A 17,284-nucleotide genomic window follows, 5' to 3' on the forward strand; every position below is an offset into this window, starting at 1 on the left:
GTTGGGCCACTGTTTTTCAGTTTTTTGACTTCATTGAATGATGATGTATGTGAGCCCTTTGCACTGATAAAAATACTGACCATTCATGTGGCTGTTTGAGCATGGAAAACATGAAATGAATGTATGTTGGTTCAATTAACATACCGTACATAGGTTATGATTCTGGATGATTTTTTAGGTAGTGGCCATCCCCAAAATGCACCAGAATACAGGAAATCATATCTACCAAATTCAAAATTGTGTAGCTTCTCTCAGCTCACGTTTAGTTGAAGCGTGCAGTCATGTGGCCCTCCGATGGTTATGATGAAAAATGTGGCCCTCTTTATCATGAAAGTTGCCCATCCCTGGTCTAGGATGAAATAGAGTGGTCGAATCAAGTATCGTAGCGAATTGAACATTTAGCGCATTTTGTAAATCCCATTGATTTCTGTTGTAAGACTCTGCTCGTTGGCCGGAAACGGAAAGCGGTGGGGGGGGGGGGGTTGTTCACGTTTGTATTGCAGAGTTCTTCAAGGAAAGTGATCAAATCCAAAGGATAGCTTTTAACAGTTACTTTAATTGGTAAAGTAATTCGGTATGGTAAACTGACTATGAAGCAAAAGGAGGTTGAAGCGTGTCTTTGCACGTGCAGAGCGTCTCCCAGCTGACCAAAGCTATATTAACCCTATCCTATGGGCTGCCAAGAGATTCTGGCTTGCTCTGGCTCCAACCGTCTGTTATGGTATGGATCCGCAAGGCCCGGAAGTAGTGGGAGGAGCCGGTGTGACGTATTACCCTCGGCCTCCTCACCTGTCTGTGGTGCTGCCCTCTGTGGATGGAGCTGTTATTGCAGCCTTCAGTAAGGTCCTGCTCCCCTTGTGGCTATGTATAATATTTACAGCTTATATGTTTGGCTTTCTAGGGTCTATGTGTGGGCAGCTTATGTTCTTAAAATATGTAACATTTTGTTGTAGTCTTTTCGCTTGGTTCTAGCCCTACTGTTGAGATGAAGAACCGAGCGAAAAGACTACAACTAAACGTCAACAGCCCCCCTTTCTGTTTCCGGCCAACAAGCTATGATTCTAGGAGGTATTCTAGTCTGCTGAGCTATGAGCCAGAGAGCTAACGTTATGGTTTGTACATATTTATAATTCGAAATTCGTCTCAGCATTTATGCCACAGATATTCTAGGGTCTATAGCAAGCATGTAACTGCGTTGTCTGATTACAGTTTAATACATTTTTCACAATTTAACAGCTCTCGTTTTAAAGAATAATCACTGCGCCATTAGTTTCAATGGGAATCGCGACGGTATATACTTTCAACGTAAAGTGTATAATTTGAAATTCGTCCCAGACTTTATACGACAGATACAATAGGGTCTATAGCAGGGGCCTCAAACTCAACTTACCTGGGGCCGCCGGAGGTAGAGTGTGGGTCAGGCTGGGCCGCATCAATTATTCCACAGAAAAAAGGAGCACAACTGACCCAATCTAAGTTAATGATCGGGCTATAATTAGATCAAGTTGGCTATGTAATCGCTGACAACAGGGGGAATTTCATAGTGGTTGGTGGAAACCGGGACATTTTAGCGTCCTTTGGGACTGTCCCCGCAAAACCGGGACATCTGGTCACCCTATCACAAGTGATAAAAAAGCGTGGCAAGCCCTCCGCATAAATGTGCGTTTGACAACAACGCGCGGGCCGCACTAACACTAAACTTTGATGTCAAGTAGGGGGCTACAAAATATCATCCCGCGGGCCTCAATTGGCCCCTAGGCCGCGAGTTTGAGACCCCTGGTCTATAGCGTATGTCCAATAATGTAACAGTAAGCTGACAACACCGCAACTGCAAATTAAACACACGGATATAACCATGGCAACTGGTCAAACAACACAGCGTTCTGCGCGCGCATCCGTCGTGTTGATAAACAAATAACCCCCCTATTGATCGAAGTTAAACCGAGTGAGCGTGCCGTTCACAGACCCCAGAATGAACGAGTTCATGAACTATCGTTCAATGAAAGCGTTCAGGCACAACACTGTCTGTAGGCCGGTATGACTGCGCACGAGTTGGCAATGTTGAAGCGCTGACACAGTGACTCAACCTCAGTCTCTCCATACAGCGCACCTGAGTCCTCGGGCCAGTACTGTGCGTAAAGCACCTTAAGCTCCTCAATTAACTTGTTATATCCATGTTCCATGTTCAAATACTTTTTTTCTGAGTGCGCGTTGCTGTTTTTTAATATCTTGAGCAGATGAGTTTACTGTGCATGAAACCCACTCTTTTTTGATCTTTAAATTAATATATGCATATTATTATTTTATTTTAAACATTTTTTTATTTTTTTATGAGAGGTACCGGATCTGCCCAAATAAGTACCGCAACACAGAGAGGCAAAAATTAGGATCCGGCTCAAATTAACCACTGCACATAAAATAAAACCTGTCAATATTCAGGGGGGGGTACCCATCCCCAGATTGTTGCGCAATACCAATCAAAATTTTCTCAATATGCAGTAGGCTATAGCATTACAATATTTCATGGATGCAAGCAATCAGTCTATAGCCTACATGACAACACATGTAGGCTATCGATAATCCGATATGCTATAGTAGCCTATTCGTAAGGCAACACTTTAGCCAATGCAGCCTCCTATGTCAGTACTGACATAGAAGGAGGCATTGGCTAAAGTTGTTTGGATCCAGGTTGTTTTAAAACAAGGAGAGGCAAAGTTGTGCATTACAATGCAAACACAACGTAATTGTTTTTAAGTCACGGTATGGTACGGTACGGTTAGTAGTTAAGGGGAAAAAAATAAAAAACTGCTTGTTTCTCAACCCGCGGATCGAAGCAAAGAAAACACCAATAAACTTGGTTATGGCATTTGCATTTCTGAATACCCAGACAGGGGTTTTGAAATAGTGTTGTGAGCTGGTGTAGCACACTTATGGTTGGATTAATCAGACGTTGGGATGACTTTACGTGGCATTTATTGTCGTCGGTCTGCAACACATTAAAAATACGGTCGGATAACCACACTTCTTCGTATACAGCTCTCTAGTTAACTTTCTCCCCAGTCATGCTTTCCTCAGGACCACTACAATACATGCAAAATAATGACTGGAAAGGAATACACAGTAAATTAGGCTCACCTGCAACACATTAAACATACGGTCGGATAACCACACTTCTTCATATACAGGGGGTGTAGATGTTTCCAGGCACAGTGCACCTTTTCCCATAATGTCCAATACTTTAGCCTAAATGAACTAGAGTCCCACACTCTCCCCTACAAAATAAACGTTGTCTCGACATTACACAGTCCCAGAATATTTGTCTTAAACTCAAGAGCCATGGAAACAGGAACGAGAGTCAGTCTCAATTCTAACTCTGCTTTGCAGGCCTAGGGTGGTGTAAGTAAACATCTTAGATGGCTTCCTGCATCTGAAAGGATATTTTCTGGAGAGTGGCTGCGACTCCTCATCTCTTTGTCCTTCATCAGATGATGCTGCCGCTGCTCCCGCTCTTCCTCTTGTGAATCATCATCCTGTCTAGGATGCTCTTCTGTGTCTCAGAGCTCTTGGTGTCTAGGGGCTGGTTGTAGATAAAACTCTTCTGCACCTGCACTCAGCCGGCTCCTGGCTGAGGCGGACCGTGTTGGTGATGCTGTGATGATCGCTCTCCATTCGCCTTCATCCTCTGAACTGCTGTTTATCGCATCGTCCCTATTTCTGTTTGTTCCTTTTCTTTTCCTTTTGGGGTATCTATTAACGTGACATCCTCCTCCACTGGCAAAAAGTCACAAGGCAATAGTAAGTTACTGTGGAGGACTCAAGTCTTTCCTGGGCCTCTCTCAGGCTGTATCACATACACTGGACTGTCTTGTTTCTTGTCAAGGACTACATGCACCTTTTCTTCCCAGTACGACCAGAGTTTACCAGGGGCTCCTCTCTCTGTCAAGTTGCGAACCAACAGCCTGCAGCTCACCTCCGTACGTCTTTTTGTCATAATAATTTTTTGCTCTGGCCTGTCCTTTCTGGTCCTCCTTTGAGGTTGGTTGGTATGCCTCAGCCATGCGCTTCCTCCATTTTTCGGCGTACTCGCTGTGAGAACGACTCTCCTCCTCATTAGGCTTCAGGCCTAACATGATGTCTACTGGAAGCTGTGGACACCTACCAAAGAGAAGGTAATAGGGGGAAAAGCCGGTTACTTAATTCCGAGTACAATTGTACGCATGCACCACTTTGTTCAAAGAACTTTTCCAGTCACTCTTAGCTTGTTCTGGCAGAGATCTCAGCATGGAAATAAGGGTTCGGTTAAATCTCTCTACCTGACCATTTCCAGCTGGGTGATATGGTGTTGTGTGTGAGTCTTGAATGCCGCAATATTCTTTGAGTTTGTAGAACAGCTTGTTCTCAAATTCTCTGCCTTGATCGTGATGGAGCTTGGCAGGAAAGCCAAATTTCAGCACAAAATCTCCGAACACTTTTTCAGCTGCAGTCTTGGCAGATTTGTTGGTGCATGCGTACGCCTGAGCGAATCTGGTGAAGTGGTCCATTACTACTAGTATATACTCGTAGCCCCCCTTGCAACTTTCAAGATGTAGGAAATCTATGGACACCATTTCAAATGGATGTGTTGTTACTATGTTGATGAGGGGTGCTCTTGTGGGCCGATTTGGGTTTTTGCGTTTTACGCAACTACTGTGTCACATAGTGGTCAACATCCCTTTGCATACGAGGCCAGTAAAACCTCCACGGATCAGAGTGAGCGTCCGCTCCCCTCCCAGGTGTCCCACTTCCTCATGTAGTTCCTTATGCCCCGTTTAAACCATCCCGCTAATGGCCGCTAATGGCCGATGGACCACCGATGTGGAAGTCGGGGTGATTCGGGTGACATCGGGCTAAAAATTTATGATCAGGTCAATTTATCGGGGTAGCATTTACACATACCCGATGTTATAACGATAACATAACGATTTATGCCAGGGAAGACACCCGAAGTGCGTTTGGCGTCATTTGACGTCATTTCGAATGACGCCAAACACGTCAAATGACGCGTTTGACGTCATTTGGCGTCATTTCAGGAGAAGGCAAAGGGGAGACTGGTTTAGACTGATATTTATTTATATATTTATTTATATTACAATAGCGATTTTATAATAATAGAACGCCGGTTCTAAATGGGCGAAGTACCCTGTAATTATAAAAGTAGGACATCCATCCATCACCCCCTATTTATACCCAAGTGGCAGATTGAGGGTCTTCCTTAACACAATCTGGTCATTCACAATCGTTATTTGTCTAGGGTTCTCGAGGGTCTTTTGTGTGTTGAGGTTGCCGATATAAAGACGATAAAACACGATAAAGCGCGGAAGATTAACGAATATAGCCGAATATAGCCGAAAATTCCCGAACGATTTGCGATGTCTTACGTTATACTCCCGTTCTATTCCCGATTATAGCCGATTAGCCCATAGCAACACCTTTTAACCGATTCTACCCCGATAGACCCAAAATTAACAAACATGTTCATTCTTTGCCGATGTTACCCGATCATTGAGCATTTCTTCCCATTTCTTCCCGTTGTCTAACGATGTTCCCGGGAAGAGTAACGGTGTTTCCCGATGCAACCACGCTATTTGCCGATGTTATAACGATAGCTGCTGATTTAGCCATCGGGCACCATCGGGGCCCACTATCGGGTAGGTGTAAACAGGGAATTAAAGACGAGTGGCTGGAATTTCTTGGGCAGCAACAACTGAGCTCTGGTTGCTGTCTTTCGGATGTTCCCGCATGATCGCATGATCCCGCTGTTGTCCACATACAGTCGTTTCCTTTCCTTCAGAAGCACAGTGAAATCATCACGACGGTCTCTACTTTTACTCCGGGGCCATCGCTTTGTGATGATAAACTCTCTCACCTTCCCGAGGACTGGGTCCTCCTCCTGTGCTCTCCTCAGGTCATGCTCTGGTATGGTGGCTACTGCTGAAGTTTCCTGTTCACTTTCCGCTTCTGCGCAGGCAGTGGCAATAGTGAGGGGACACATCCAGGGCTCGCGTTTCGGAAACTCGAGAGTGTATGGCTTGGCTTAAAGTGGCTAGGATGTCTGGCTCCACTCCTTTTGAGCAGGCCTGCATATACTGCTCCATTTCAAGTGGCATTTGCGACAACCCGTCTGCGTCTCCTTTTGCCCTCCCCGGCCGGTATTTTATGGCAAACTCAAAATCTGCGAGCTCTGCCACCCACCTGTGCATTGTGGCGTTGTGCTTAGCTGAAGACAAAACATAGGTTAGGGGATAATTGTCAGTATAAACGACAAAGGATGGAGTATAATAAAGATATTCCCTAAACCGTTCACAAATTGCCCACTTCATAGCTAAAAACTCCAAGATGATAGTTCTTTTCTGCAGGGGTTAATGTTCGGGAGCCATAGCCTATAACCACAAGCTTACTGTGTTGTCTCTGGTACAACACTGCACCAAGTCCCTCCTGTGAGGCGTCGCAATGAAGCACAAATTACTTCTCAAAGTCGGGGTAGCCAAGTATTGGTGGGTGCAGCAAATGGTCAACGAGCTGGCATACTACACCCTGATGATGTTCAGTCTAGGGCTGCAACAACGATTCGATAAAATCGATTACTAAAAGCGTTGGCAATGAATTTGGTCATCGATTCGTTGGGTCGCGCGATTAATAAGTTACTCGTAGGTGCAGCACTGTTTACAGCCAGCCGCCAACAGGTTGGTTCATAGTTCATGCACGCCCACAGCGAGCTTTAGTGTGAGCGACCACAGCTTGTATTTTGGTCATATCTTAACACTGGACTGTAGGCCTACATAAAAGTGTTGTACCTTCACTGTCTTTGGGTTAAAAAAACTCCTTCAATTCAGTATCCGTCTAGTCCAACCGAAAACTCTGTCAGCTGCTGCTGCTGCAGACGTTGTGCAGACGGGCTCGGAGTTAATTAATGAAAAATGTCATTTTTCGTCTTTAGACAAACTTGAAAGTTAGAGTTATACCAACTAAAATGTTATATTTTACAAAACTCAAAAAAGTAAGTCAGGGTTGATAACTTAATATTTCAAATTAAGGTTAATATTATTTAAAAAAAATAGCATTTCAAAGAATGCAAAACTAGTTTTAAGTTCACTTTATTAAAATTAATATTTCGAAACTTCCATTTTACATGTCTGAATGCCAGACAGCAATAGAACAAGCAAGTCTCGGTAACGGTGGCGGCAACACTACACACAAAAAAAACCACACAAACAATAAAGACCCCAAACCCGTTAACCCCACTTAACCTAACAGAAACAAATTGACAAAAGGCAATAAACCCCTTTTCCCCAACCGGCATCACGAATACCCAGACTCCCCGGGGGATAGTCGAAAAGTGTCGAAATGCGCATGTGCACCGTAGTTGGCCCAGCCTCAGACAGAGGCTGTGTCCCAATTCATAGGACGCATCCTTCGTAGACCGCATCCTTCGAAGGATGCGGCCTTCGTAGACCGCAAAGGACACACCGAAGGCCGAAGAAATGGGACGGTCTACCCTACGGAGCATTTCCGGTTTACGTAACAAACCGTTACCGCCCTTTATCTTGCGTGACCATGGGCTGCTCCTGTCACCTAGCAACCCTGACAGCTGACCTGTTAGTAAACAGAAGTTAAACCGGACAGCGCGAAAAAAATAACTAAGAAACCAACAACAATTAATATTGATCGTTATGTTTTTGTATATACTAGTTTTATAATAATTGTTGTAAATAGTCACATGAATGTTTTTTGTTGTAAATAGTTGTATTGTTGTATATATGTTTTATATACGAATACATTAGTCAATACAAAAAAGTTAGTAAGAGTTTTAATAAATAGTTAATCAAAAAAGTTAGTTAAATAGTTAGTTAAATAAGTTAGTTTCAATAAATATGTAAATAATAATAAACAATGTGTTAAATATAACAGAACATAAGTTATTTGTCCACCGAACGCTCCAAAATTGAGAAAAAACTATCAATTCTTTCCCTGCTCTCCTGGGCTCTTCTCTCCTCTGCCTCCCTTTGTAGCCTCATGTCCTCTTTTATTAACTGGAACATTTACATTTGACATTTACATTTAGGGCATTTAGCAGACGCTTTTATCCAAAGCGACTTACAATAAGTACATTTGTCATAAGAAGTGCATCAATATATCGCTGTCAATACCAGGGGCGTTTCTAGGTTTTTGAAACATCCGGGGCTTAGCCCAAGAGGGAATAGGACAGTGCGCGTGCGGCAAATTTTGTTGTATACTTTATTGCGCATGCATTTTTTTTCATAATGCTTTACCTAAATAAACAAAATAGGCAGGTAATTATAGCTTTGAATAGCTACCTGACTGCTGCTTATCCCCAGACATCTAAAGTTCCATTCAAGTTATTTCAGAGTAAAATTAATAAGAAGTGAGACAGACCTTACATTACCTATATCAGGTGTGTCAAACTCATTTTCACCACTCTATGATGAAATGATAATCATACTAAGGGCCGACATGGAGTTTGCTGACATGCTTTCTTTTTAATCCAAAAAGTAGAAACAACATATCTATGGATATATTGTATACAACCTGCGTACAGGGTCATATAGGCTAGGTTTCATTTCAACATTTTGGGGGACAAATTATAGGTGGGGGGTATGGGGGTGCTCCCCCAGAAATGTTTGAGCGTCAAACACTTAATTTCCTGCATTCTGGTGGATTTTTATTCATCTATCTGTGCCTTTTCTGCATCATTTTATAGTGGAAATATTTTTTTTTCTGTGAAGGAAAAGACAACATTCAGTGTTCCTAAAGAAATAACTATTATGGAATATAATGCAGTAAGGCTCTCAGGCATCCTGGATTTTTCAAAACTTTCTGCAAATTGAAAACATATCACATGTTTTGGGTATTTATTTTATAGAGAATCATGAATCAGCACCCGTGTTAACTATTTATGACACTTAACATTGGTAATGAAATGACAGCCAGCATTGGAATTGAAAGGGCAGCAGCTAGTTAGTTAGCTAAATTGTAACTTAAGGCAAAAGTTGGAAACAAATCATGTTAGCATTCACCCTTAGACACTTGACACAATCAGTCATCAATATTGGCATGCTATTTAGCCTCATAGATTGGCCTATTTACAGACCACAAAAAACTGATATATTTTCTTCAATGAAAGTTCATAAATACATGGCTTAAAATCTTGAGCAGCAGAACAGAAATTCCTAGCAGTAAGCTACGCAAGAGTCCTAACAAATGGGGGCATGTGCGACGTGTGGATATAGCACAGGCTCTGCATGTAGCAAAAAAAAAAAATATATATATATTCTTTTTCTTTTTTTAACAAAAAAGATTCGGGGCTATTCAAATTAGATCCGGGGCTTTAGCCCCGAATAAAACAGCCTAGTTTTATTCGGGTCGGTACAGAAAGGATCTTCATAGAACCAACTGGTCGGTACAGAAAGGATGTTCATAGAACCAAGTGCAAGTACCACAATCGCTAGGCTAATCAATTCCCCGTGTTACAGCCATGATAGCAGCTACTGCAGTTGCTACACAGTTAAGTACTATAATACAATACAATACAACACAGTGTACAATGGTTGCCAGAAGGGGGAGGGTGGCTATGCAGTCGAGGTGGACTCTGAACAGGTGAGTCTTGAGTCCTTTTCGGAAGATGGTGAGCGACTCTGGAACATGTCTTCCTCTCTGTCCCTCTTTCTGGACCTTGGCCTTCGCTGTCTTTCCTCCTCCTGATCCTTGTCCTCCACCTCCTGATCCACCACTGCTATACTTGCTGTACTTGGCCCTGGTGTGTTCTCAGGGATGGAGGCAATTAGGACAGGGGGGTTGGTGGAATGCCTCTGTCCCAAATTACCTCATCCATGGGGACAAACCAGGGCCAAGTGGCAGCACCGGGTTTCCCACCTACCCCCTCTCCTGACCCTGGATACTTGCAATCCTAAGGCAGAGGAAATCAATCATGGCAGTTAACAACAGCAGTATTAAAACAAATTTCAGCAAAAGTGTTTATTAACTTGCATGGTTAAAACAAATAATGTATATTTAAAATGACATGTACATACTTTATATATATATTTTTAAATTGTCCCATTTTTTCTTTGCCTGCAGGGGAGTCACCTTCCCCTGAAGGCCTATTTTCTCCAGAATTGTCCTAAACACAGAGACATTATTAAATCAGAGAAACAAGGGACACATTTATCAATCATGTTAATAGCCCATGTTAACAATAGGCCATTTATAATATATATTTGACCATCTTGTAAAGGTTACATCTAAATTAGCCCTCATCCTATATGAAGCCCATAATAATAAGACAAGCAGTAGAAGTCAAAACACCCTTTTTCTTTGTGTGTTTTTCTAGTGCTGTCTAGTACTGATGCGAGCTGTGACTTTTTTTTGTCTTTCTTTCTTTAATAACCCAAAATAGGACATCGTAGTAAACGATTTCTGGGGATGTTGTATCTGTCCTGCTGTTTGATGAGGGCTAATTGAACTAACCTTTACAAGATGGTCAAATGTAGATAGATAAAATGCCTATAATAATTTTTATAAACTAACTTACGATATAAATAAACGATTGTTTCTTTACCCCCAAGCCACACTTGCTGAGTAGCCTACTTCACCCCGGTGAACAGCTCATCGTTCTCCCCCCTCAATAGAATAAATCGAGCAGTATGCTGCTGGCCCCCTAAAACAAAACTAAATGTTAGAATTAGTTTTGCTTTACACTACCAAACAAAAGCAGCTTAAATAGCAAAATAACCAAGTTAACTGCAATCAATCCCAACGTCTGTAACGTTACGGTCTGAAAACCAGGGTACACAACCTGTGTTCGCGTTGGTCCATTTATCTAACGTTACAGAATAGCAAATTATCTATATAATCGCCACAATTTCGGTAAGTATAACCATTTTAACCTCTTAAATTTGAAACTATAGGGCTTAACGGGTGTTCTTAGTTAACGTTACAGCGTCACTAACTGTAACGTTACCTTACTTATATTGCCTATTACTTTAAAGGGACTCTTACCTTTGTTGCATTTTTACACTTTTTTGGGATAAGGTTAAATTGGTATTAATAAGGTAATAACACTCTAATATGCAAGACAGACCCACCAGGAGTAAAAACAAACAATTATTTTACTCTCATAATATTTAGTGAAAACTTCAACCAATAAGATTCTTCGGACCGAATGACCTTATTGGCCGACAGACCTGTCTGTTTGCTGCATGGATATATAAGGTTTTCCGTCTGCTTCTTGTGGCGCATTCGGGCCCGCGTCATCAAGGCGCGTCCTCAACTAGAGGGTTTGTTTTGATTCCACGGCAGACAGTAGCGAGTAGCGACCGTAGCGACTGACGATGGCAGACCAAAGTGGTCCACGGCGTACTGTAATTCTCAAATGCAACAAAGGTCAGAGTCCCTTTAATGAAAAAAGTTTTAAGGGCCCTAGTATTTTTAACATTTGTATCGTTAAATACTCGAGTGACTAGAAACCAAATACTTACATTTAAATGCAGAACTTAAATCGCCATTCTCCGCCATCTCCATTGACTGAATGCGCAATGAATCTTGGGAGGGATACGTTGGGCCGTGAAGGAGCTTGGGATACGTTGGGCCGTGAATGATACAGCATACAGCCGATGCATCCTTCAAATCCGGGAAAAGAAGGCTGCATTCGTAGGCCGCATTTGAAGGACCCTTGGAATTGGGACAGCACTTGGCGCGACGCTGTGACGCAATCGGCGTCGACGCATCCTTCGAATGCAGCCTTCGAAGGATGCGTCCTAGGAATTGGGACACAGCCAGAGTCTGACTTAAACCCGTGTGTCTTGCTAACAAAGATACTACACTGAGCCCAACTCTTGACCCAAAACTCAACATTGTTGGTTGGACTAAATTGCATTGCACAGTTGACATGAATACTTAATGTTTTATATTCATTTTACTCAGAAATCATAATGAGACCAACAATTTTAAGTTTTAGTTTTTACAGTGTACAAGAGTAGCGTCTTACTATTCAAGAGATTGCAGCATTAGCACGGTCCTCACTACATGGTATGTATCATACGTTAACCTTAACGTATATTCAGGAAGACGCCAGGACGATCTTTTTTCTCCCCAAAATCTTTATTTGATGCCGGCCAAACGTGTGTGGATTCAACTCCATACTATGCGACTTGCCGCCCCTTTGTCACGGAATCGTACGACACGGAGAAAAGCTAGTTTGGGAGATTAAATTGAACAAAATGAGCGGCCAACAGGTGAGTCCAATGGAAGTGTCGCCACTCTGTTTTGGAATCAAATAAAGATTTTGGGGAGAAAAAAGATCGTCCTGGCGGCCTTAAACTGACTCAACACGGCCACCTGCTGTTGTGTAGTGTGAATAACAGGACATTTATTTGTCACGTGACTTTTGGCACTAATTCTCCGCCTTGCTGTTCCTCACACAAATGCAATCCGATCCGTGCGCAAATGCATTCCGATCCACGCGCAGCTTTCGTGTTCCGTACTTGTAGAATTGTTTTGTGTACTTGAAGGATTTTTTTTTGTACTTTGTGTAAAACATACTGTATTTGTTTCTGAAGGAAAATGCTTTAGTTTGTGAATGATGTTTTGCATTTGCAAACCACACTGAGCGTGTGTGTGAATCATTTTGCGTGAGTAAAACACGTTTTGTGTGCGTGTGAATCGTTATGCGTGAGCAAAACACGTTTTGCGTGTGTGAGGGGTTTTGGCATGAATCTAACTCCATAGAAGGGGTCCATCTTTTGTCTCCTGTCTGGTTCTTTTTACAGGCCATGCTGGGTCTGTGTGTGTGTGTGTGTGTGTGTGTGTGTGTGTGTGTGTGTGTGTGTGTGTGTGTGTGTGTGTGTGTGTGTGTGTGTGTGTGTGTGTGTGTGTGTGTGTGTGTGTGTGTGTGTGGGGGGGGCAGAGGGTTGTATTGACATTATATGAATGTAACATTTCTGGTCGTCGTTACACTGGAAGCGTTTGGTTGTGAGGATTACTAGCAGTCAACAGAATGGCAGATTCAATTTTCAAGGTCTTGGCTAGTATTTTGCTCTGCTTCGAAAAACTTCAAAAATACAAATTGATTTGCCTCTGAGTCATAATACGAGAGTGAGAACATGCACCAAAGCTGCTCGCTGCCACGTGAACCTTGAAGTCTAATCTTCCTCTCTCTCTTTCAGGTGAATGTTGATGACACCATTGAAATGTTACCTAAATCAAGAAGAGCTCTTACTATTCAAGAGATTGCAGCATTAGCACGGTCCTCACTACATGGTATGTATCATACGTTAACCTTAACGTATATTCAGGAAGACAAAGGAAATATGAACAAATACTATACTACATAGTACATAGGCATACATGTCTGCTTAATACACTCACTCACTCACTCACACACACACACACACACACACACACACACACACACACACACACACACACACACACACACACACACACACACACACACACACACACTAAATGCCATATACGAGCCATTCCGACATTGAAACCCTTGTCTGTGTCATGTTCCCACCCGTTCTCTTCAGGTATCTCCCAGGTGGTGAAGGACCATGTGACCAAGCCCACAGCCATGGCCCAGGGTCGGCTAGCCCACCTGATAGAGTGGAAGGGCTGGTGTAAGCCCATGGAGACCCCGGCCGCCCTGGAGTCGGACTTCAACTCCTACTCAGACCTCAGCGAGGGCGAACAGGAGGCGCGCTTTGCTGCAGGTTGGATTCCCTGATTCCCCGTGCCCTTGAGTACAAACATGACTGTGTTGTTCCAGAGGAGCTCGTATGCTTGGTGGGGAGCCCCTACTGTGTGTCGGTGCCTTGTAGTAACCTATCCCTCAAGCCTTTTATTTTAGAGGAACAGGGATGCAGTGGGTTGAATCAGGCTATGGATTGATCCTGAAATTGCCAACGTTTTAAAAACGTAAGTAAGGATGTAAATGTAGCAGGGTTTCTGCGGGGTTGTTAAAGGTATTAAAAGGTAGTACATGAAATTAGCCCAAATTAAGGCCATTAAAAAGTATTAAAAAGTAATAAACGTAATCTGACGAGGTATTACATTTTTTAACCCCCATCCAACTAGGCCGATTAGTTTTTCAATTTGTGTAACTTACGTGCAGGCCTATCTCTTATTACTAAAACTTGCGTAGATTTATTTTTATGTTGCGAGTAGGACCTGAGTGATATCAACGATGTCACGCGGTGTTTGTTCAAACAAACCTCGCCCCTGCGCTGAAACAAACTGGGTACCTGACTGGCTTGCTGCCTATCCTCTTCGCGAGCTCGCCTCTGTTAGTATAAGTCATTTGAAAGACATGTGGAAATGCACATTTTCCCATAAAATGGCTTGTCGTGCCGCTTGACAGGACGCTGCACTTCCTCTCTGCCCACTCGCCTCGCCATTGAGAATGCATTAGCAGGCGCGACAAACGCCTCCCGTGTGAAAAGCCCCCATCTAATGTGTCTAATTTCCATCAGGTGCGGGTCGGGCGTCGATATCAATTTATAGCGGGTCTGGTCGGGTGCGGAATGTAATCCGCGCTATTGACCGATCACGGGTCGGATGTGGTTTTAAGTATTGCGGGTGCGGGTTTGCAAAATAAGACCTGTGCAGGACTCTGACTGGCACTTAAACACGGCTAGTGTGCCAGTGCCAGTCAGAGTCCAGGTCGCACATGCGCGACCAGCTGTAAAATTCAGTCGCACACTCAAATTTTGGTCGCAAAATGCGACAATTTGGTCGCAGTCTGGAGCCCTGCCTATGTAAGGACATGCTTCCCTTTCAAAATGTCGACAGAAAGGCCTTTAAAGAGATGGTCCAGCACTCAATCCAAGGTACGCTTTACCTGCCCTACACACGACAAGAAGAACTTGAGAAATTATTTTGCATTTTCCTGTGCAATTTTTGCCCCTTCTGAAGCATTTATATTGAAATTAGAAGATACAATTAACATACCGTGATATAATAGTGTCTATGCCTCAAATCATACCGTGATATACATTTAGTCCATACTGTACAGCCCTACATAGGGTACATAGTTTGCATCTGAACATTTTCATGGATTTGTGATCATTTTATCTATTAAGCCTACTGTTGATTATCTGTTACAGTAGCTATAATATTGGAAAATGTATCTTATTAAAAAGGGCCGTATCAGCCAACAAAGCTTGTAGTAACTTTAAATGGAAGTTGGAGTACACTACCTGTAAATATTAATTCAGGATCAATAGCTCCAATCTAGGCCACAAGCAGATAGGCCATGGGGTCATGCTCAAGCTCTCAAATTGGCTCAATATTTAGGCTGGTGGTTCTCAAACTTTTCACAATGAGTACCACCTCAGAAAATATTTGGCTCTTCAAGTACTGTACCACCATTGTGACTAACATGGACCCACAGTCACATGGCTTGTGAAGGGCAAAGTGTTATGTCTTACTGTTACTGTTCCACACTTTCCGCTGCTACAGTTGCAGCTTGAAGTCGTGCTGGTATTAAAAAATATGGTGAAGCTATTAAAAAAGGTAATAAAAGGTAGACTAGTAAATTCAACTTAAGGGTTTCTGTATAAACCCTGATGTAGACTCACATTTGTTGACCTGTTATTGGAGATTCTGAGTTACTATAATGTACCTTAAACAACTCACTCCACTGCAGCGTTCTGTGGCATTGGTGGCCCCTTCCATCTGTCCAAACCGAAACCAGGGCTCGTACAAACACATGTTTTTCATGTTTACAAATAGAGGGTTGGTGATGCGATCCGTGGAGCCCATATAAGGGCACACAGACGGGCCTGATGGCCACAAGGCTCCTCACAGAGCCCTAGGTAATGGAGCTCACAACGGAGTGGCATCAGCTGGTACCAATTAAAACCAATCAGAGACCACAATAACCATAACCTGTTGCGGTCCCTCTGGTTCAATGATTAGGTTTGGTTTCACTTACAACCACGGCGGCAACACCGCACCACAGAATTACCTTTAATTAGGATCACTTTCTAAATCATCTAAGCTTTATCTATCTAGCCTTTGTCTGGTGCCAACTCTCAGCTCCTCCCTCACCCCCTCTCTCTTACTACCCTAAATAGTGTGAGGTGATGAAGAGATGAGAGCAGTGCCAGTAGTAGCAGGGGGGATCACACTTTAGGTTACTTTCTGCCCCTAGCTTCCTCCCTGGCATGCCTCCCCTTTGCCTCCTGCAATGCAGAAGCTCAAGGTTAATTTGCACAGCAAGGTTCTGCTCCTGGCCATTGTCATGCCATCATCATTCTTATTTTCTTTGACTTAAAGTGGAACCGTTGCGCTAGCTATTTCTCCCTTTCCCCTCTGTTTTGTGTAGCTAATTGTGTAGCATCTGCAGTAGCTGCTATCATTGCTGAACACGGGTAATTAGTTAGCCTAGCGATTGTTAGTACTTGCACTTGGTTCTATGAACATCTTTACTGTACTGACAGCGATATATTGTTTCACTTCTTATGGCAAATGTACTTATTGTAATTCACTTTTGATAAAAGCGTCTGCTAAATGCCCTAAATGTAAAATTTAAATGTAAAGCACTGCATCATGGGTGTGTTGTGAAAGAGTTGTGGTCTGCAACATCAAAACGGTTTCCTCAAAAAGATCAACCAATTTTTGATCATTTCAACATTTTCATGGACGCAGAGGGGAGATTTTGCCGGGATCCTTCAAACATGTGTATGCAGGAGTGTATGTGTATGCAGGAGCTAGGACAACCCATCCAAAGACCCTGCCCTCCCTTCCCCATGCACTGCGCTGGGTGAACTGCGACTCCTCTCCTGGCCCCAGACTGGCCCAGGGGCCGAACCTCTCCTTCCCTCTGGCCCAGGGGCTGACTCCTCTCTTTGCCACAGACTGGCCCAGGGGCCGACTCCTCTCCTGGCACCGGACTGGCCCAGGGGCAGACTCCTCTCCTGGGTCCGTCTGGCCCAGGGGCCGACTCCTCTCCTGGCCCCGGTCTGGCCCAGGGGCGGACTCCTCTCCTGGGCCCGTCTGGGCCAGGGGTGGACTCCTCTCCTGTCCCTCAGTTGCGGGCCCTGTGTGCTCAGGGGCCTCTGGAGGGCTGGCATGAAATGCATCGGTTTGTGTTGTGCGGCACTCAGTTGGCCCATGCTGGAATGTTTGTGTATGAAAGAGGGCGAGAGCAGAGGACGGCTGCATGCACGTGTGAACGTGTCCATGTGTGCAAGTCAGAGGTCTTTGGCGAGCTCATGAGAAG

General features: G+C 43.5%; 1 protein-coding gene across 1 annotated transcript in view; it reads left to right on the forward strand.

Moving 5' to 3' along the window:
* fam131ab (family with sequence similarity 131 member Ab) overlaps positions 1 to 17,284 on the forward strand; it is a 53,640-nt gene that overhangs the window by 15,216 nt on the left and 21,140 nt on the right. Inside the window, exons 2-3 of the mRNA XM_056610465.1 lie at positions 13,221 to 13,314; positions 13,590 to 13,772. Of these exons, the coding sequence (XP_056466440.1) occupies positions 13,245 to 13,314; positions 13,590 to 13,772 (253 nt within the window). The 5' untranslated portion in view covers positions 13,221 to 13,244. The remainder of the gene's footprint in view (positions 1 to 13,220; positions 13,315 to 13,589; positions 13,773 to 17,284) is intronic.

The sequence above is a fragment of the Gadus chalcogrammus genome, chromosome 16, assembly GCF_026213295.1.
Source record: "Gadus chalcogrammus isolate NIFS_2021 chromosome 16, NIFS_Gcha_1.0, whole genome shotgun sequence".
Taxonomy (NCBI): domain Eukaryota; kingdom Metazoa; phylum Chordata; class Actinopteri; order Gadiformes; family Gadidae; genus Gadus; species Gadus chalcogrammus.